The 23,096-nt window shown below is 39.9% G+C and overlaps 1 protein-coding gene across 3 annotated transcripts in view; it reads left to right on the forward strand.

The window, feature by feature from the left end:
- OXR1 (oxidation resistance 1) overlaps positions 1 to 23,096 on the forward strand; it is a 261,650-nt gene that overhangs the window by 177,252 nt on the left and 61,302 nt on the right. The window contains exons 1-2 of one of the 3 annotated variants that reach the window (XM_030966009.1): positions 1,120 to 1,139; positions 22,151 to 22,233. In XM_030966009.1, coding sequence (XP_030821869.1) covers positions 22,195 to 22,233 — 39 coding nt within the window. In that variant the 5' untranslated portion in view covers positions 1,120 to 1,139; positions 22,151 to 22,194. Of the gene's footprint in view, positions 1 to 1,119; positions 1,140 to 9,473; positions 9,682 to 22,150; positions 22,234 to 23,096 lie in introns of those variants that run through there. The other 2 variants (XM_030966002.1, XM_030965997.1) reach the window with 2 other exon arrangements.

Consider the following 23,096-nt stretch of genomic DNA (forward strand, 5'->3'; position numbering starts at 1 on the left):
TTCTTCAATGACACTGAGGTATGAGCCATACCCAAGGCAGTAAATTAGGAACTCAAGAGGCAAGTTCCAATTCAAATAACTTATTTTACCTTTGTATTTAATACAAAAATAGATCAAGGTTAGACAATAGCTGTTTTTCCCTTCTCACTGCAATGTGCTGACCTTACTAAGGTTCATGACTAAACTAGTATGCTGTATGTATTTCCAACATAGCATAATTTATTAATATTAGGACCTATTGTTGGAAGAAATAAGCTTTTGGCTTCTGAGAAATACAACAGCCTGTTTTCTTGATAGAAAGCATCACTAGTGCTTTACCCTTAACCCCTGTAAGTTAAATCACAAATTCCAAGTCTTGATCCTGGAGCACTGGTGTAAAAAACCTTGACAGATAACCATTAATCACCAGTGAAAAGAACAGTTCTTCTGAGATTTTGTACACAATATATGTTCACCATATTTCATTCTCAAATGAAATACAAGAAAAATAGCAAGACATGCCTTTAGTAATTTTAAATGCAGCCTACAGAAGATCCCATCTAAACAAATGGAAGGAGATTAATAAGAGGCAAGTAGGATCTGTAAAGCTGTGTATGTGCATAGGTTCTTAATGGTGTGTACAGCCTTGCAGCTAAATGTGACTGAACACAAGAGACACAACATACTGCAAATCATTTCAGGGGAAGCTGTGACAGCAATCAAAACCAAGATAATAAAATGTGAGAGAGACTCAGGAGTTAAGATAGTAAATCTCAGGGGAAGCACTACTGTATAAAGGATAAAGTTTCTTAATTCAGAGATAATACAGTAATGGAGAGCCTTCAAATGCGTTAGCTATCTAGAAGCAGTGGATTTGATTTTGGAGGAGAAATTGTAGTAATTATCCCCAAAAGGACAGAGTGAATAACCATCCACAAGTTTTCTACATGATATTATGGGAGCAAATGAATCAGGCATACGCTTGTGATGTTGTGCCAGTGGGGGAGGGGAGAGACACCAGATGTTCCTTAAGAAGCAAGATTTAACAAGAAAGAAAAAGCAGAACTTCCTCCAAGTAAGATCAACATACTTCTTCTAGGTTTTAATTCAAAAGAAAATTTCAGGAATGTCCTGCACAAATTTAGGTGGCTCAGGAAAAGGTATGTACAAAAGGCTTTCATATGCTTACTTAAGGGAAACAACCACAAAAAAACAGGTAGCAAAGGCTGGAACAGAATTCAGTCTTTTTTTAACTAATCCTTAATCCTAGAATGCACTGCCTAAGCAGGAGCAAGTAAAATAGAAAATCAGTAATTCTTATTGAAATTAAAAATTTACAATCAAAAGCATCAGCTGTTGCCATTAGCCTTATTCTGGTTTAAGATAAATTCTGATGATATTTGGACCCATTTTTCTAGTAAATATCGCTGTACTTTAGATGGCATTTCTACATAGAACTGACTGCTCATCACTGTTCTTAAGCCTTTTTTTTCCAGGTGTCTGAGAAGAATAATTTTGTTCTAGCAAACTGAAAGCATCTTGTATCTTAGATATCTTCAGGTCTAAAGGTTGCAATGAAAACACATAACTCATTACTAAAAGCTGTAATGTTTTTTGAATTGTAAACTGATTTGGTGCCAACCAAGCATAATGAGAGTATGTGACAAGCAGTTAATTATTTCTTCAAACAGACAGAACCAGTTCATTATATTACTTTAAATGTGTACTTTATAGACATTAATTTGAAGATTTTTAATGTTATAACCCCAAGAAGGACTGTGGATTTCTAAAGTATGTGGCTTTTCCTGTAAACATGAGGAATACAGCCAGTCATGAGGTTCTGAGATATTGATCTGAAAACATTTTTCGTGCTACTGCTCTGAATCAAGGCTTTAATTTGAAATCTGAGTTGTGTTATGATTGCTTAGTCTTCAGAAATGATTTAGAACCAGACTGAACTTTAACAACTGTATCCTACCAGAGGGACATTCTATTTTATCATGAACTATTCAATCAGTGTAAAAGGTGAATTGGAATCTGCCTCTATTGTTTCTGAGCAAGTATGAGCAACTTCCTTGCAGGAATATAGTGCATCAACAACTTGATAAGCATTTAGTGAGTGTTAAGGAAAAAATAGTTACACTTATATGGCAAAAAGGAAAAAATTCAATACTGTTTGCTTATGATTCAAATATCTGATGAATAATCAATTTTCTGAACACCTTTCATAAGCAATTATTTATCATTTGCATAATTTATGCCTCTGTAGAGGATGAGATTAGCTAGTAAATACTATGGAGTCATCAATTATACTGTCAGTATTTTCCACATTCAGTTGCAAAACACATGATGAAAGAAAAAAGATGTCAGTGAATTGATGACACAAAGACAGAAGATGTGTCTACTGAAAACTGACTCTGTTCAGCAAGTGCCATAACTAGTAAACATCCTTAAGCTGCATGGGTGTCTCTATGAACATGTATTCATAGCCCCTGGAGTCCAAATTCAATTTCATACAACTCCCTGAAAGAACAGAATGTTCTGTTTCTGTTTTTTTAGTGACTGTTCAGCCACTACTGACCAGATAAATACAAACTGAAGACCTGGAGGTCATTTCATGTTTATTTGGTAACGTAGTCCATATAACGAGCTGAGTAATTGCAGCTGAAACTAAAGTCCTGCCATAAACATGGAGAAGTCCTATTATGATGTGACTTTGTTCTCAAGGCCATATTTGAAAACTTCCATGTTGATATCATTGATATTCTGACAAATGTTGACATGTTATTGTAGAATAGATCATTTCAACATCCAAACATATGCATACTTTGGAAAAAATAAGAAAAAAACATATTTAGTCTTAGAATATTCATTTTTGTAATGCTAACTATTTCTCTGTTTCATGAAAAATAAAAGCATAAAAACAAGCTGGATGGGGACTATGATTCTATAATTTTGCAGAGAAGCTGGGTAACTGCAGGCAACAAAGCTTGTAGTTACCTGAATATTTGAAAGTTCAGACCATATGCAGCTGAAATTGGGTACATCCAAAAGTGTCAAAAATTGTGGCATGTTTTTGAAATCTGATAAAATTATTTTGCAAGATGAGGTAAAGTGGAGTAAAATACCCTTAATTTATACTCACTTCTGCTGGGTTTCATATGCTTAGTATGAATTCCTGTAACTATGCTATGTATGCCAGTGCAGGACACTTGTGAATCAATTAACATTTTTTATATATGTGTTACAGTATGCCCCAGATTGGTTTGTACAATTTATTTGCATGGTGTTTCTATCTTTGCTATCTAAATTTAAATTATTGCATGAAGATTTTTGAAATTTGGAGAGAAAAGCAAAAAATTCCTTTGTCCTTAAAGGTGAAATGGACTTGTTGGACTGTCCTAGTAATAAATACTCTCTCTTGGATTAGATTAGATACCAAACAAACTAACAGAACTATAATATTTATATAATCAACTTCTTGGTAAAAACACAAAATCACATAATGAATGTTACAGTACTTAGCTATTATGAAATTAAACATAAGGAGCAGTGCATCTTTTGATGCTAAAATATATTGTAGGGGTAAGCTGAAATGTCCAAATGTTCTCCTCAGCCTGTGGAAACTTCATATCTAGGTGTGGTACCTTCATTTTGTACAGCTTCTTAAGAAATTATAGATTTATTGAGCCATATTTGAAATACAAACACAGCAGGTGTTTCATTCAATTTTCTACTAAGGAAACAACTCTCCTAAAAGAAATGCTGTTATGGCTTCCTGTCTTTTTCAGTGTAATTTCAAGAATAATTGTATACAAAATATAACTGAAGTATCCCAGTCCAGAATCAGGGACTGCCAAATTCCCTTGTTGCCCATGTTTATTCTGGCCTGTCCCTTCAGAGTGACATTTTCTGCTGACCAGTGAACACCATCAGTGGTCAAGGTAGAGAATGGGCCCCATGTCCTTTCAGTTTTACAGGGAACTGGTTAGTAAAATCAGAATTATATCCCTACCTGCCGAAGTCTGAAATTCCAGGTTTGCCATTTCTGAAGCTAGTATGCAGATGGGAGTTTCTTGTTGAATCTGAAAAGAGGATGTGATCCGTGAAACCTTTTGAACAGCCACACCTAGGCCACAGTGCTCTGTGAGGAACCAGCTTTAAACACACCCATTTACTTAGTGTCACCTACTGGTTATCTCTTTTCAACTTCTTTCAAAATTATACTGACACTGAATTTCCCTTTGGAATAAATTGAACATTCTTAATCACAAAAATAGATCTGTGCAAGTGTTTTTGCTTCTAGAACTGTGTACTTCCATACTTCATCATTCAAATTAGTTTGTTCCTAGGGAAATAGGCCTGAGAATGTGGGAGTTCTGCACGCCTGAGTTCAGGTCCCTCCTTCAGGGACTGCATGTGCATTCAGCATTCTGTTCAATTTTTACTGAAACAGCATTGGAAACAGACTGCAGTATGTTTTTCTGTGTCTTAAGAGTTTATCTTTTTCACAAGGAAACAAAAGCTTAAACAAATCCTGAATTATTTTACATTACTAAAAATAGGTTTCATTAAAATCAAGAAAGAGGTTAAGCTTTTAAGAGGTTCTAATTCAAATTCATATTTTTGCCAATTATGGGTTTTGCAACTACACAAATCCTAGTGTCTTGACCAGAGGTGGTAGTTTAGAATACCTGACAAAGGCATGCAGCATCCCCATAGCATTAGATGACAGTCAGTGCCTCCAGAATGACTAAGGAACCTTAAATGGGGCATTTGGTTCAAGCTGCCAGAATGACATACTTGACTAGAGGTTGTTTATACACAAATGAACGCTGACTAATTGCCAAATGACTGACACCAAGACTGTCACCTCAGAAAGCATGTACAAACCTCCCTTCTCACAAAATAGAGTGAGGGGTTGGGTTAGTGCCTGCTGCACTTTTGTCTGCAGCTTGGCCACACCACAGATTTGGTAAGACATATTGAGAGAGGCCCATATCCTGCACAGCAGGCATGTGACTGGCCCAGCCCTGAGGAAGTTGAACAGCATCTGCTGGCATTTTGCTGGATTAGTTGCTACAATTTGCACTTTCACAAGCAGCAGATCTTTCCGTGAAGCAAGATAAGGTTTTATCTTTTTTATTCTCCTATTAAATACTTTTATATATAACTGTATGTTCAGACTTTGGAAATACTTTTACCCCATTGTGTCCTTTTCTATCTGACCAAAATAGATCCCTGCTCTCTTTCTCATCATTTAGGGTGCAGCTCAATCAGCTTCTACCTGCTCTGGTTTAGGATTTGGAGATCTAGCTGCGAGACCAGGTTGTGCAATAGATTTGCATAAGGTGTTATTAAATATTACATCATAAATGCAGACATATTCTGTGAGACACTTCTGTAGCTACTGAATGTGGGTTTGTGCATAATACCAATATGAAGGTGTCTCCATTTGTGCCACAGTCTGACTTCTCATTTTGAGCTAATACACCCTGGCACTGAAGACAGAGGCTGACATGAAACTCCCTCTCTCTCTTCCTCCCCTTCTGCTCTCCCAGCCACCTAGACTCATCTGTTGTTTTGCAGCTTGTGCTTCCACAGGTGTTTAGACACAACTCAGATCTGGAGATCTAACTGGGGATAGTTGTAACATCAAAACAAAGTCATAACAAATTAACAAAAAAAAGTTGAGTGAGTTTTTACAAAACTAAAAGATACTTTTAAATTGATCAGTTTTACATACAGTTCATTCACCTGCTAAATGAATCCTTGTGCTTACACTTGTAGCATGGGTACAGAAAGAAGCAATTAATTAAAAGCAGGTAGGACCTGTTCCTTTTTATTGGAGAGACAGTTTTAAGTGTCTGAGTTACAGAGATACTCTTTTCTCCACTGATACCACAGGCCAGAAGATAAACCCAGAAGAGATCCTTGTTGCACATTTAGAGATCAAACACAGATTTATTAGTCCTCCTCAGCAAAATCCTGGCTGTTTCCAGACATTTTGAGGACAGAAAGGTAGAATGATCTGTAAAGGTGTTCAAGATGAATATAAGTGTAAAAAATTTTAAATATTGTAGAAACCATTTATATTTGGTTTAGCTTTATAGTTAAAGGGACACACATTGATTATGCATGGAGTGCTCATGTTGCTCCTACCAATTAAAAAGGAATGCTGCAAAGCTTTTCACATGGAAATATAGGCTACCATCTTAAGTACCAGTACATTAGATTTTTAAAGTGACACTGGATTAAGTCTGGTCAGTTTTCAGAGCAGAGATCTTTGTTAAAAATCTTGCTAGCACAGGTGTGGTACAACTAAGGCATAACCAAGTTGAAACAGCATCTTAAAGCCCAGACGACTGGATATTTGTATTGATGATACCTACTAAAGAATCTTAGAATGATTTGGGTTGGAAGGGTCCTTAAAGATCATCTAATTCTAACCCCCCTGTCATGGGCAGAGACACTTTACACTACACCAGGTTTCTCAAAGCTCTGTCCACCCTGGCTTGGAACAATTCCAGGGATGGGGCATCCACAACGTCCTTGGGCAACCTGTTTCAGTGCCTCACCACTCACAGTAAAGAATTTCTTCCTGATATCTAAACCTGACCTCTTTCAATTTAAAGCCCTTACTCTTTGTAGAAATTCCCTCTCCAACACTCTTGTAGGTCCTCTGTAGGTGGAAGGTGCTTTAAGGGCTCCTAGAGCTTCTTCTTCTCCAGACTGCATCCCAGCCCTGTCTTTTATAGAAAGGGTGCTTCAGCCCTCAGATCATCTTTGTGCTCTCCTACAGATTGGTTCAAACAGGTCCCCATTCATGTTGGAGGCCCCAGAGCTGAATGCAGTGCTCCAAGTGGCTGCTCCAGGTGGGAGAGCAGAGCAGAGGAGGAGAATCCCCTCCCTTGACCAGCTGGCCACACTTGTCTTGATGCAGCCCAGAAAGCCAACTGTATCCTGGGCTGCACAGCCAGGTCATGCTGAGCCTCTCATCAACCAACCCCCAAGTCCTTCTCACCAGCGCTTCTCTCTGCTCAGCCTGTTTTTGTGCTTGGGATAATAACTGACCTGTTGAACTTCATGAGTTTTGCACGGGCCTGCTTTTCAAGGTCCCTCTGGATGGCAAATAGTGTAACTCTGACTATATTCTTCGCAATTTAATAACAGTGAAATATTAATTTTTGTATTACAGTAATGCTTTGAAATTTGATCAGTAGTTTATGGGCGTCACGTATCTTAAAGAGTACTGTTAATTTTCTAAGCATTGATACCTTAATCTTGATTTTATAGTTAAAACAGTCTAACTGAAGAATTTGTTCTTGCTAAGTAAAAACATTGGATGCTTTTGAGTATAGACAATGATTTTCAATACAATGAAAAAACCCCACATTTCAGTAAAAAGTAGCCTTTTTATAGCTCAGAAGGACTACTTGTGAGGAAAGCAGGTGAAAGCAGCTAAAATAAATTCATAATTATCAAACATTTACCTTGAATACATCATCAAAATGCTGTCTGAATCTGAATTTGTAGACTCTATTACTGCAATGTAATGAAAAAACACTGCCTCAAGCTGCACCATGGGAAATTTAGATTGGATGTTAGGAAAAATTTCTTCATCAAAAGGGTTGTCAAGCCTTGGAACAGGCTGCCTATGGAAGTGGTAGAGTTGCCATCCCTAGAGGGTGTGGCACCTAGGAACATGGTTTAGTGATGGACTTGGCAGTGCTAGGTTAAAGGTCAACAGTTGGACTTGATGATCTAAAGGGTCTTTTCTAACCTAAACAATTTTATGGTTCTCTAAATATAAACCTGAAGGAGAAAAAAAAAAAAAGGATTATTTCAAACCACAGAAGAACTACATGTAATCAATACAATAGCAGAGGTGTGTGTGTGGCTGGAATACTGGTGGGCAACTGATCTGGAAGTTTCAAATGGGCTGATCACCACATTTGTAAACTCATTTTTCATGCAGAGATGTAATAGATTTTGTCTAAAATAGAATCAACAGGGCAAAAGACCAGTCATAACTTCTTCGTGGCAGAAATCTTGTCATAAAATGAAAACTAGTTACACTGCTTAGGGCAAGAAATATCTGGTTGGCAGAACAGTTGCTATTCTAAACATCTAGTGGTACTTAGACCATGCAATGATTCCATAGTTCCAGATTTATTCACTAGCCTTGGAACAGACAGATTACTCATCCTTTTCTACTGGAAGATCTTGGGGAAAAGGAAGGAGGAGCTAAATCTGTCAAAATTTTCTTGTTCTCTTTCAGTGAAAGGTTTTATTTGAAAAAAGTCTTGAACATCATTATCTCCTGAGCAAGAACTGATTTGAGTAGTAGAAAGGTTGATTTGAGTGTACTGTTTAAATCAAGTAACCCTCAGAAATCAGCACTCTTAAAATGCTGACATTAAACTCTGATTTAATTGAGCAGCTGCTACAAGTGAATAGGACTTGAAATAGCTCAGCACTTTGTTCGACAGTTCTGCATGTACACAATAGATTTGGCTCAACAAGAGCATTTTTTATTAAACAATGCCTTCGTTTGCAGCTAGATGCAGCATTTAATTGTATCATACTCATATTAAAATATTAGCACATTAGCTTACAGTTCTGTGTTCTTAAGGTGTATGGCACAGGTATAAATATCATTATATGGCTGTTCCTTCAGCCTCAATACATGCAGAACACATCATAAGGCAGATCTTAATAATGAGATTCAATGCTTTAGGTATTTCTTTTTCTGTGAAACTCTTGGATCATGTTTTGATTAGTTTTGTGGGTTTTTTTTTTTGAAACTTAAAAAGTTCCAAGAATTATGGGGATGAAGAATGCAAAGGTACAAATGAATACCACAAATCAAATGTCTTTTTCAAAAAGAAAGAAAAAGTAAGTTTTGCTGGAAGTCTAAAGTGACCTAGTGGGTTCAAAGGTTGAGTCGGGTATCGATGTTGGCAAACCCTCAAAGGAGGGCACCGGGACGTGGCTGGCTGGCACAAGCAAGGGTGGTGGCATCGCACGGCAGGCAGGGACACTCGGGGAGAGGCAGGGGTCAGGCACAGCAAAACCACAGAGTGTCACGGCTGGTCCTGTTTTACACTTACAGTGGAAAAAACCATCCTCGTATCCGCGACTGTGAAAAGATTTAAAAGTGAGGGACTGCCTGAGTTTTCACGCTTGGGGAATGCTGAGACAGGAAAGCTGAAAGTTCATAGAAAGCGTTGCAGCACATGGTTGTAAAGCCCCGCGCTTCTACGAAACACAACCAACTTTCCGGACTGCGGGTGAGCCCGTGAAGATGAACAGGTGGCCGTGAGCCTGCCCGAGGCGAGAGGGAAGCGGTGTCCGGCCGTCCCGGGGACTGACGGAGCGCCCGCCGGCCGGCCCGGCCCGGCCCGGCCCCGCCCGCGCCCCGCGGCGGCGGCGCGGCCCCTTTAAAAGGGGGCGGGGCCGCCCCAAAGTTTGCCCAAGTTGCGGCGCGGGCCGGCGGCGCGCGGGTCCCGGCCCGGCCATGGCGCCCCCCGGCCGGTAGCGCCACCATGGACTCGCTGACCGCCCTCACCGGCAAGGGCGGCCGCCTGCTCCGCGGCACCGCCAGCCGCCTCTGGGGCGCCGTGCCCGGCGGCCTCCGCCCCGGCCGCTGCCAGGATGGCCGGAGCCGCGGGGAGCCGGGCCCCGCCAAGCCGACGCCAGGTACCGCTGGGGAAGGGGCCGAGGGCTTGGGGGTGGCCGGGGGTAACGGCGGGCAACGGGCGGCCCGGGCCTCCCCGGGCAGCGGGCTCGGCTCCTCGCCCCTCCCGAGCCTTCCTGGAGTGCGCGGGCTTCGGCGGGAAGCGGGAGCAGCCGGGGCAGAGGGTCCCTTCTCAGGCGGGAGCGGCCCCGCCGTGTCCCGGGCTCGCAGCCGAGCCGGTCGGGGAGAGGGACCGACAGCGGCTGGTGCCCCGCTCCGGGCGGCTCCGAGCGGCATCGGGGGAGGGCGAGAGGGAGGAGGCGGCGGGGGAAAGGGGCGCAGGGCGGGGAAGCGCCGGCACATGGGCCGGGGCCGGGCGCTGCCGGCGCCGCGCCACGGAGCGGTTGCAGCGGGGCTGCGTCTACCAGCAGCAAACCGACTGAACGTCTTCCTGATTTCCGTGACACAACTCCTACACTTCCTTTATTAACTTCCCTTTCCTGGTATTTTTGTAGACCAGGGTGTAGGGAAGCACCTGGAGCACAAGCTCCTCAATTGGCGATGTCCTTTGTCTACGAGGTTGCCTCTGCCTCTGAGGTGCTCCCGAGGAACAGGCAGCATTACTGGGAAGTAGGCTCGGGGATGCTAAGGGCAGAAATAGTACCTCTGCCACTCAGTGGCTAAACAGGTCAGTCAGGAGACAGCAGTAGGTGACTCCTTGTCCTGTGCCTGGAAGGAAGAGGGCTGTTGTTGTCACCTCTTGTCTTGATAATGCTGTTGTGGCTGTTGGTATAGGTATTTTAAGTATCTGATGTGAGCACTTACATTGGCAAGAAATACCATGAAAACTGGAGGGTTGGTCAGTAAATCCACACACCCTTGTTCATGCAGAAGAGGAGCACACAGTGAGAACTCTTAGAGAGGTAGTGCTATGGATTGGGAGTTAAAAACAAGTCATGACATAACTAGTAAGAGCAGCATGCTCTAATGATTGCTTGGAAAGAAAAAAAAAACATATGAAGTTAAATTTATGAAAGTGCTTTGTAATAAATAAAGAGGAGTATACAAGGAATAGTAAGTATTTTCCTTTTTTTCCCTGTTTTGAGAAGCTCTTTGTGAAGGAGATGAATGAATGTTATAGTCTCTAGTTGAGGTTGAAGTCAGGTCTCTACTGAAATGAATATTAAAACACATTACGTTTCTTTGTTATTGTAGGTTATTATGGAAGAGTAAAATAGTTGTTATCCTTGAAGGGAAACTAGGTCTGCTACTCAGTGTGGTAGGCAAGGTAATAGGAATGCCTGTGCAGCCAGTCAGATGTAGATGTTTTTTCCTTGTGTGCATTGGGTCACAGTTCTTGCACAGAAAGGATAATTGGTAGCTGGCTATATTTACATTGCCACTCTTTATTTATTTCATGTCCCTCCCCGCAGCATACACAGGGAGTGATAGAGACTATAACTTGTTTCTCAGCAGTGAAATGAAGTGCCTTGAATAAGGCCTTTGTAAACAGTTAAAGACTTTTTTGACAAAGATTGGTTACACTCTTTTTGCAGAACCAAAATGACAGTAAAATGCTTTAGCATCTTCTGGCCTTTTAATCTCTTACAAGGCCTTGTGTTCAGCTGTTAGTATAAAGTGTCTCCTGTGATACATGGGATTTCTTGGCAGGAAAGGCCCTATTTTCCCCCCTTCTTCTGGGAGAAAGGCTTAACTCAGACTGCACTGTAATGTTCTGGGTTTTCTTTTCCTCTAGCTTTGAGCAGAAAATGTATATTCACAGATGCTTTCATAATATAATGCTTAAAATTTGTGTTAATGACAAGTTCTAGAATGCAGGGTGAGTCTCTGTGTATATGGACTTTAATGCACCTTTTTCCTCGCCTAGGTGAAGTACGTGCAAGGCAAGTAGACCTTGGCCCTCCTGTGCTTCCTTCCCCCCTTCAGAGGGTTTCTGTCAGCTATGGGCAAAACCAAATTCTTGTGACTGTAGAATTCTTCTGTCAGGCATTTTGCTGGCTTTCACAAACCACCTGTGCCCTGGTAATGGGTGGTGTGGAAGCTGTAACAATGATTACAATGCTAAATTTGAAATCAAACCTCTGTTTTAATTAGAGATGGGTCCCCTGGCATTAGCTTAAGACTTAATGGCAGATTCTAAATGCTCCAAATGCTTAGTCTCTGCAGTGTCCTGAATCCAGGCCTACCTATTACTGTAGTTTTTCCTCCCCCCTTAGGGCTTTCAGTGTTTTTTTTTTGTTTTTTTTTTTTTTTTTTGGTTGGGTTTTGTTTGAGTGGTTCAGTTGTTACTGTGGATTACTTGTTAAGGGAACAGTTCTTCATAAATGCCTTAAAACCATGTTTCAAATTCTTTGAAACAAAAAACAACCTTTTTTAGCTTCTACAATGACGTATCTCAATTTAATTAATGTAATGTTAATAATTTTATTTGCTGTTTTCATGCTTGTCTTTTTGAGCAGTTGAACAACTTTTCTGTCAGGTTTCCAAGTTCAAGGAGGCAGATCTTTATGTTCAAATGCTGTGCTTTAAATCATACACATGCAGAACAGTCTATAGTATTTCTTGGTAGGGAGAAAGTACACACTTTCTCCCTACCAAGAAGACTGAGTAGTGCCATAGGAGGCTGTAAACCTGTTTATCCAGTTTACACTGTTTGTGTCAGCAGCCTAGTCAGTGAAAGAACTTTATAAAGATTTTTTGTTTTTTAATGGTTGTGATGGAGGACAAAAATGCAAATATAATCAGAAAGTCAAGAGAAAACATCTGGCTTTAGTGAAGACACTCTCAATGTCAGAGTGTAAAGTTATTATTTTTTAAAAATGCCAGTAAGCTTTGAAATATGACTTCTAAATATAATCTATTGATATTTTATAGGATGAGCAAGTATGTATGTATTCAAGCCTGGATTTACCTAGAAACTTTAACTAGAACAGTGGTGTCATTTTCTTGATTATTGTTATGTACTATAGATGTTAGCATGCTGAAGTTAAATGTGGTTTTAGTTGCTTTGAGATGCAACTCAAGGCTTTAGGCAATGTGTGATTAAGAATTATCTTTTCTGCACAATTAACTTAAAGCTTCAGTTTAATTTGAGTCTCATCTATACAGACCTTTTACTTAAATGAACTAGCAGTGCATCCCATACTTCAGTCTGCTTTGCTGTGTAAGGAGAGTGTGACCAGCAGTGAGCAACATGGTTTTGCTTCTTTGGTGTGATGCTGCTGAGGCTATACATTGAGTGTGCTCTTTGGTTTGTGTACCATGTTCAGGAGAGCTGCTGAGGATCTACAGTGGGTGCAGCCAGTTTATCTAGGGGCACAGGGCATGCAGTGTGTGAGGAGGGGTTGAGGGAGCTGGGCTTTAGTGATGCAGAGGGGAGACCAAGACGACTTAGAGGCAATCTAATTACCTCCTATATCTACCTAGAGGGACACACTCTTCTCAGTGCTAGGAGATCAAGGAGGAGGAGCAGCCATGAGTTTTAGCTTAAGAGGTTCAAATTGGACAGTAGAAAAAACTTCACACAGAGTGGTCCATCACTGGGGCAGCTCTAAGCTGACCTGATTTGATGTTGACAATAATTCTACTTAAAACTGGAGGCTGGAGTAAATGTATTCAAGAGGCTTCTCTTCTGAATAACCCTTTGATCTGTGAGGATATACTTTTGTACCTGGAGTCTTATGCTTTTTCCCTCCTAGATATATTCACCTCACTTCATGGAGGGAGAAAATACACTGCATGGATAGTGCTGACTTCCTGCAGTGTGTCTTTCATTAAGTACAGAAGTTAAATAAAAATCAGTGATTCAGAGACTCCTCTGAACCAGTCTGTCAGGGAAGTTCTTATAGCTGCCTTCTATTGAAACTTTTGTTGTTGTTGTTTTTCTCCCTCAGGTTCAACTTGATTGTTCAGTTCTGAACCATCTGGCCTATGGGCTTATTTACATTTCTTTCATACCAGCTTTGGAGTCTTGATTGGTAAGGTTACCACACACAGTATATCCACTAAACTCTGTGGCTTGTCAGTCCTCGGTCCTACGGCCAAGGCAGCAGCAGTACATTAGAAGGATAAATGTGCAGTGCCAACTTAAAATAGATTTCTCAAATCCTGCTATAAAAGTTAGTATCTTTCTTTCTAAAAATCTTAGAATAAAGCAAATATAGGGCAGGTTACTTTCTCCTTTCATCTTTATTCAGTACTTCATTTTTAAGAAATTACCAGGTGTATGATAAAGTAGGGAAGAGGATTCAAACTGGGGAGATGCACTTCTGTGAGTTTTCTTGTACACGCTGTTCCGGATGAAGCACATATGAAATGTACCAACACCCTTTACAAAGACGCTAATGCTTTGCTTTTATGGCTGAAAATAATTCAGTTGGTACAGGCATAAGAAGCAAATGTGATCTTGGAATGTATCAGGCTGGTGACTCAGTCATCTTGTGATATGTTAATGTATGCACAAGCTCTTCTTCAGACTTCTGTGCTACTAGTGTACAGGATTTCTTGAGTATTCCCTTGGTATACGTGATGTTAAATGATCTTTTACTTCAGGTTCTGCTTTGTACTGTTGCACCTTTCCCTGCTTTTATTCCTCCAAGGTTTGGAACTTCAGAATTCATTGTGTGTCCTTTTACACAACCTTTGCTGTTGATTGTCCTTTTGAATTTGTCTGCTGATGTGCAATTGTACTGTGTTAAAAACTACTCCATTGGGATCTCATTAATATACCTCTCCATTCTTCTGATTTGTATTTTTCTCCTCTTCACTGAATGTTACATATTTCACAATTCTTTATCCAATTTTTGCTGTTCAGCAGGATTCTGATGTACCAAATGTTTAACTGAAGTTTATTTTATATACTAATCTAGCAAATGACTGAAACATTGTTTTTTTCTGGTATTCTTTGACCGTATTGAATTTTTGTTTTACTGTATTATATTAGTTGTGGTTTTATCTTATATTTTCTGGTTAATTTCCATTTCTAACATTCAAACAATTTAGAAGGTGATATTTTATTGAGAATCTGCATACTCATAGCAACATTTCAGGTCACTACATGTATGAATAATAATTTTCTGTTCATCAGCAAGCAACACACCTTGTGTTATATGTGTAAATCTCACTCTGGCTTGGTTTGATGGCGTGGCCTTATGTATCTGTATTGCCTGCCAGAAAAATGGAAGGAATCATAGTTACAGATAACTCAAATTGCAAGTAAGATTGTCTAACCCTGCTAAAGGTGGGAAGGTGATGACTTCAGGCTAGGATTCTCAGTGCTTTATTCTGCTTTGGAAATGTCAAGAGATGGAAACTGCACAGCTGCACTGGTCAGTTAGGGTTTTTTGCCTTCTGTCTACTCAGAAGAGCTTTTGTTTCTTCTTTGTCTGTTGCCTTTTGTTCTCCTGCTGTATATCACTGGAGAGACTGGCTCAGTCATCTTGACACCTCTAGGAAAGCTATGTAGAAGGTACAGGATGGCTGCTGTTACAGTCCTTCAAAACCACTTCTCCTTCAGACTGGAGAGGCTCTGTTTTCCTGACCTCTTCTTGCAGCCCTCGACTACCTTGGTGTCCCTTCACCAAAATAGTTTTATCTGTGCCTTCCCTATATTGAATGTGGGCAGGGGGAGGGATGCTAGAGCCAGTATTCCGAAGGCATTGCAGTGCAAGGATAATAGGTGTGCTCTCAGTCTGCTGACCTCTGTTCCTAGTAATACAGCTGAGGATGCTGTTGCATCCCCCTTGTTTCCAGGTCATGCTTCTGTCTCCTGTTTTGGCTTCTGCCTACCAAGACCCTTGGGTTTTTTTTTCAGCGGAGCTGCTCCTTGGCTGAGCCGTGCCAACTGTACAGCACCAAGGGCTCTTCCTTCCTGTGCAGAAGACCTGTCCTGCTGAATTCAATTAGGTTCCTTTCAGCTTGTTCTCCAGCCTGTCCAGGTCCTGCTGAACAGCAGCCTTGCCATCATGTATGTTGGCTGGTCCCCCATTTATCTGCAAACCTAATGCCATAAACTTGTACAGTAAGATGTTTATGGAGGCTCTGTTAATGACTCCACATCCACAGCAGATCCCTTTGCATGTGAGCAGGGCAGTACACAAGTCAGCAGGATAAGCTGACTGACTTTGAACTCTTAGAAAGGGGTAGGTATCATGGGCTGATGTGTGATAAGGCAAAGTGTAAATTCTTGAAGGTAGGATATAACTTGATATTGCTAATTGATGGTCAGACTGCTGATGTGATGTTGGGTAGGCTTGAGCATATACGACTAAATGGGCTTAAATATCTGAAAGAGGTGGTGAGTTATTGGAAAAGTTGACTTGCTATATCAATAGTGCAGACGAGATTTCTGCAAGTTTCCATTAAAAGATGTATTTGGACTGCAGAGAGATTTTACAGAAGGTGGAGATTGGAGTTTGGGTGGTTTCTGATATATTAAAGTGTATACATGTATATTGTAAATCGAACAGGAAAGGCAACTTACTGTTGGTTCATACCGTGGCATAATCTGAAGATTTGGTAGAGCATTCTGTTTACTTTGAATGTGCAATCTTATTTTAGAAGAAAGCCCATGTGATGTTCATACCAGGAGTATCATGCACAGAGCACATCCTAGCCACCTGGAGAAGTGTCCTGTCTTAAGTTTGTTTCTCTTCAATAGTTTTTATTCCTGAATCATCAATTTATTTATTTCTGCCTACATGCTGTGCATCTGACTGGATAGCAGAGTGTTGTGTGTAAGGGGGATCACAAAATGAACTTGGATTAATACTGTATCTGTTGCAGGAACAAGCTATTTTGATATGTTCGACATGCTAATGCAACATTAGCAAGGTCTCAGATTCATTGAACTTGGGGGTTTGCTCGAGAAAAATGTGAACAAAAGCATCGTGTGAAGAGCAGTGATAAGGATCAAGAGTTTTGAGAGCATGACTTGGAAAAACTGAATCCGAACAAATAGCAGTTGTTTAACAAGAAGAGACTGAAGGAGTCATTATGACATTGCCTTGGTCTGAAAGCCTACCATTTTAGCTAAAAAACTGCAGACTACAAGTATCTTGTAGGCTACTGTTAGGACCTCTGTTTCTGGTTCCTAAGATGTTGGAAGATAACTGTAAATAATATTCCTGTAATTATTGTAAGCATATCTTACAAGCGGGAGGGGAGGAGGGTTAATGAGACAGTTGCTGACTGAAATGTAGTCCCTGCTGTTAGGAGAGTCAGGTCACCAGGTCTTTTGGAATATAAAAATTTCCTACTTTAATCTCTTGTTTCTTTATGGATAAATTATAATGATCTAATTGTTATTGAGCAGGAATAACCTAATAAAGATGTAATATCTGTGCTTCCTGTTTTGTCAATTAGGAGTTGTTTCCATGCACTGCTAAATAAAGATGTATTTGAAAATATTTCAGACTACTTTTCTTAGTTTGATTCATTACCCCATATGTGCTGTGTATTTAAGATCCTGTGAAAAACTGTCCTAGACAAGAATTTGACAAAGTTGCTGCCTTTTTTTTTAAACACCTGTAAATCTGATTCACAAATGTGCAGTTCTTAATGGACAGTGGATGAATAATCTTTTTCTTACCTTCTTGATCATAATAAGCTTGATACTTCAAGCTCATTTATTAATTTTAAACCATTTGCAGTAATTGTGGACTTGTCCAGATTCTTTGCTTTTTCTCAGAAGATACTTGTTTGGTTTATCAATTTATTTCTCTGGAAAAAGTTATTTTTGTTACATTGGAATGAATGGAATAGCAGCTGAGAAACATTGCAAGTTGAGATTTAATCTTACTGTGCAGACAACAGGTTAAAGTGAATACATTTGGCTCTGTGTGGAGCTTGAAGATCCTCCTAAGCAGTTCCTAGCTTGTATCCTTATCTTTACCAGCTCTTAGTGCCAGAACTCCAAAGGATGTGTGTCGTGGGTTTACTTTGGAGTAAAAGCATCCGTGAACAGCAAATTGAAGGTCTACAATTAAGCTGAGGTGGCTTACTAAGAAATGAGAAATGCCACTCTTGTCATAATAATTTGAGCTAGCAAGTGCCACAACAATATTTTCAACCAAAATTCAGTGGCAGAGGGCCATGTAGAGGCAGTTTATAGAAGGCCTGCTATAAATGTTAGGATTTGACTTTAGTTGTTTTGAGTTGAATGCCACTGACTATTTAATATTTTAATGTCAAAGCTGCCTTATTGAAAACTGCATCTTCCTAAAACATAATGTCTATAAGCCCCCTTTTCCTATCCTGTGTAAGCATGTTGGAACAGTAAGTCCTTCTTTCTGTGTTGGATGATCATATGTAATTGTTCTTATGCTGCAGTCATTTAACCTCAAGATTCTGAGCTTGTGCATTCAGACTAAATATTGGTCTTGTGTCATTTTGAACACCATGTTCTGCATCTTTCTAGTTCTAGTATTTTGAATCCTAGCTGAAATATTTTCTTGTCATTTGTGGATCTGGCATGCACTTTTTGACTTCAGTGTTTCAAGCTGTTGTGGAGGCCCACCCAGTCCTGAATTAAAGTGTGAATCCTGTTGTTACAAAAAGTCTTGTCTTCTTTCTGCCTAAAACAGCGCAGCTAAGAGCTCTGATAACATAGAACCCCAGATCCCATGTTAAACAAGTTACTTGACTCTTGAGGTTGTGTTTAAGTGCGGTCAGCGGTGTCAGGTTTTTCTTGGTGTGGTCTGAGAGCATCAACCTTTGTTAGCCTCACTGTCTTGCTGCTGGCAGATGAAGTAATGGTTGCATGTAACCTAACAAAATGAGAGCCTCTGCAACAGTTACCTGGAAAATAAGTAAAATGAAAGAATCAGACTTGGCTGACTCTTGTTGAGTCTGAGGACTTTTTAGACCGCTGCATTCTATGCTGGCAGTTCTTTCTGCTTGCATGTGCTTCCTAGAATGCTAGGGGCACTGGAATGGCTGAAAGACTCATTTCCTTTGCCCTCAAAAATGAATAGCTGGCTCATTTAGTGAGAGATAGAGGCTTTGTAGTGTGCCATCAGGGAGGTTGAATTCATGTTTCTACTACTCTGACCTATTTTCACAGCTGAAATACATTCTAGTTTTGTTTCTGAGAGGTTAGGTCAAAATTGATGTGTTCTGTATGAGCAGACAGCTCGAGCACTTGGGCTGTGGGCAGAGGTGTGGATTTTGGTAGCTTGGCCAGCTGGGTAGTCAGCACACAGGGAGCTCAGTGTTGTTGCTTGCCTCCATGTCTTGTTGACTCAGGAGACTCACACTGTGTCAGGTTATGAAACACTTGAATCTGTACCCATATAGTGAGTGGGAGGTAATGCCTTCACAGACTGAAGGAATGGAAGTGGGCACTAATGGAAAGGGTAGGATTTACTGCCTTCCTTATGGAAGGTAGGGGAGGGGGGGACATCGAAACCCCTAGCTGCAGACTATAAACTTTTGGAAAACTTGTGGGAAGAGCTCTCCTGGCTTTCTTACAAGATGCCTTCAACAGGGACCTGTCTGCCCCACCCCTACACTCTGTTTGGTCTTACTTTCCTGAAGTTACTAGAGTTCTCTCAAACCTCTGAAGATCAAGGGCCTAGAATGGAAGCCATATGAGAAGTGGCTGAGGTCATTTGGTCTGTCCAGCTTGCAGAAGAGGAGACCTCATAGAGACCTATAGCTTCCTCAAGAAGGGGGAAGTGGGAAGGACTGGCACTGGTCTCTTCTCTCTGACCAGTGACAGGGCCTGAGGGAACACCATAAGGCCATCTGAAGGGAGGTTTAGGCTGGATGTTAAGAAAAGCTTCCTCAAGCAGAGAATGACTGAGCCCTGGAACAGTCTCCCCAGGGAAATGATTGCAACACCAAGACTGCCAGAATTTGGGCAATGCTCTCTGGCATATAATGTGATTCTTGATGCTGTCTAGGGCATGGCCAGGAGTTGGACACAGTTGTCCTTGTGAGTCCCTTCTAACTCAGGATTTTTTATGATCATTCTGTGATTCTAAGTCTAAAGCAGCAGTGAAGGTTCTTCTGTTGGGAAGAACAAATAATCTCCCATTCTTATTTCTGGCATAAGGAACAGAAATGGGTATTTGTGCAGGCCTTCATTCTGCTGCTCAGTTACTGGAGAGGGAGAAGATAATTTATCTTGACCTCTTGAGTGGCACCTGTCTGCAAGCTCTTCAGACGCTTGAACCAGTAAGAAGAAAAAAGAAAGTTAAAAGTTGGGTTGAGAAAAAGACCCCAGAAACTACATTGGGCTATATACAACTGATGTGTGTACATATATTTGTAGTATGGGGCTTCTTTACTTCCATCTAATGGTGGGGAGGAGGGGAAAAAGACATCTTGTTCTGGAATAAGGGTTCTTCATTTATAGGTTATTAAGGCATGTATGGCATCCTGGATGAGATCAGTCTATTTCAGTTGCATAATTTCTCTTTTTCTTAGGATTATTTGACCTAGACTGCTCTTGAAAGAAAATAATTGGGCTATTGGCAAAGCTTTGATAAGGGCTGAAAAATCTGGAACAGCTACAGTCAAGCAACTGTTAGGTTTTCTGTAGCTTGCTGTGGAGGCACCTGTTGTGCTGCAAGGCCAGGTAAAAAATTTGCTAACAAAATATTTGACCTAGATGAGGAGAATATTGGCTGCTACTAAGCCTACACACAAACTTCTAGTGTATTTTATTGTTACTGAGTTGGCTTCATTTCCCTGAGAGACATTTGTAGTACGTTTAAACACTATGAATATAATCAGAAATGAATGTTTCTTCCAGCTAAGTTCTAAAAAGCTGCTATTAGTAAATGAGGGAAGAAGTACCTTTTATATGTACTGAATGAAGATAGCGGTGTGCAGAATTAGCATATAGGTTTTTAGAATTGCTAGAAACTTAGAAGTAGGCTTAGTCTTGAATGTCATTCTTAGCTATAACAACATATAATAATTAATACCATCCATAGATCAGTTTTAGGTATGGGTGCATTCTTCCTCAGGCTATGTAAAAGCCGATGAATTAGACCAAAGTTTATATCCTTTTTTTGTCTATATAAAGGAGATTATTTATGTTGGGCCTGCTAGAAATCACTACTGTGTTGTCTTGGGCAGCTTGTCCTATATATAGCAAATATCTTAGATATTTCTGAGGTAGGTTTTCTCTTATGTTGGTTTTTTTTCCCAAGATTTCATTTTGTTTCTTCTTCTTTGGCACAACTTGCTGTGTAATTTGCATTGTGATTTCCCTGCCCTCTATATTTTGATAGTTTTAGCTATCCATGTAGAAATTTGGGAGGAGTGTAGGAAAGTTGTACTGATACTTGTCTACTCTCTTCCAGTGTCAGAGTTGTGATACTAATTAAATCTAATAGTGCACTAAGGATGCTTTTGGTTCATAGCATGTTTCCTTACTACTTCAGGTGAGGCTTAAATGGATTACACTAAATATTCTATTCTCAATGTAGCCATGCTAAAATATTTGTTAAAAATACATTTTATAAGATTTCTTGCTTGAAAAGAAATCTTGAAATATTTGAGTAAATTTACCTTGAAATATTTGAGTAAATTATGGTAAAAATATGAGTGTATCAAAATGGGAGTATAACTAATCCCATTGTAGCATGAAAACTTAATATCTCATTGATACAACTATTTTGGGCTCCTCAATAGCAGATACTTGACTGTTGAAGGTGTAGGCCATGTGGTGGAGGAGATGAATTTAAAAAATCCATGTGTGTGTTTATAGATGCAGATATTAAAACTCTCACTTTTCTAGAGATGTATGTGCTTTCTGTTGAACCATACAACTACACAGGTGCATTGTGATTATCATAAATATCAAGCCAGTTAGTATAAAATAATAGAGCATACTTTAGTTATAGATGGTTGCTTGCTTGGCCTGTGAAACAGGTCGTCAAAATACAGTGCCCCAATAAAAAGAACAGTTTTTCATTTGTATCATTCATGTAGAATCTTTAGTGTTTATTTACTAGCTCTCTGTGTTACTACAGGTAGGATAATTATGAATTTAATACTAATATTCTTTGCTGTATAAAAAAGCTTTAAATACTCTGTAATTATCAAACAGTGACAAAATATCTCCAGTGATTAGATCAGACATGCAGGAACTCTAGATCATCTCCCCTCAGATGAAAGCAGACTGGGTATGATACAAAATCAAACACAGCAATTCCAGAAATGTTTCTTGCCTGATGTGTTCAATGTCCTATTTAGTCTTCATTAATTGCTTCCTGGATAGCAGCAAGTACTTCTGCAGCTAGTTGGTTTCCAGTTATCAGTTGTTTGTATTGGTCAAATTCTTAAAGCATTGCAGAGGAATGAAGTCGCTATTTTAGCAGCTGGTGTCTGTTGGAATCAGCAGGAGTAAGCTGTGTAACTGGTGGATTAGATGTCTGCCCACGGGGCTGTAGTCAGCAGCCTGTGACAGTACTGAGAGAGAAATGAATTTAACACACACATTGCCTCAATTTTTTTCAGATGCTGGCCAGAAGAAGACCCCAGACAAGAAAGATGGGCGACGAATGTCTTTTCAAAAACCTAGAGGAACTCTTGAATATTCTGTAAGTTACTGCTTTATTGTTAGAATGTTACTGCAAAACAAATGCAGGCTAAAAAGTTGCATTACAAAATATAAGCAAAACTGTAATGTGTATTGGCTTTAATGTTAGAATTCTGTGTATCTCATAGTTTAGTTTGATAGAAATTAAATTAGGGAATTAGCTAGTAGTACTAATACTGTTTTTTCCCTTTAAGTGCCTTTTTTTTCCTTAGAAATTCCAAGGTAATCAAACTGTTGACTGGTTCACTTTTAGGTAACTAGTTAGAAACAAATAACAATAGTTATATAATTATGTGCAAGTTCTCTGCTTTCAGCATTATTATTAAACTGTTGCTGTCAGGAGAAATAACAGAATAAAGTTGTAAAGGGAAGCTGCATCTTGAATACTGAATACTGACTTCCTGGTATTCTTACAATAATTGCCGTAGATCTGTGTCTTTTACTGTATAACTCAGTTTCTGCATCAGTATCTGAAAATGGAGCCTTTCTCTTCCCTGTTCTGTTCTTGAAATGACCCTCAAACTGTGCTGCAGTCAGCTTTCATATTTGTGGTTACTAAGGGAAACAGAAGTGAGAAGTATCTGTCTTGTGTTATGTACTGGAAATACAATTAAGCCTATAAATAATGCTTAAAGAGTTGATGTTAAATTAGGGATGGTCTGCCACAGTTATCTTTGAATGCTTTTGAAGCTGGACATAAATAAATAAAAATGACAATTGCTTTATGAAAAGTCTTTATTTGACCTCTTGGTGTTCTCTTACTCCAAGAATAGGAGAAAGGGGGAAGACTTAACTCTGTTACATTAAGCCAAGCTGTGATAATTGCTTAAGTACTGAGAGGGCTGTGATACTCTTTTGGATAAA

This window comes from Camarhynchus parvulus, chromosome 2, assembly GCF_901933205.1.
Source record: "Camarhynchus parvulus chromosome 2, STF_HiC, whole genome shotgun sequence".
NCBI classification, from domain to species: domain Eukaryota; kingdom Metazoa; phylum Chordata; class Aves; order Passeriformes; family Thraupidae; genus Camarhynchus; species Camarhynchus parvulus.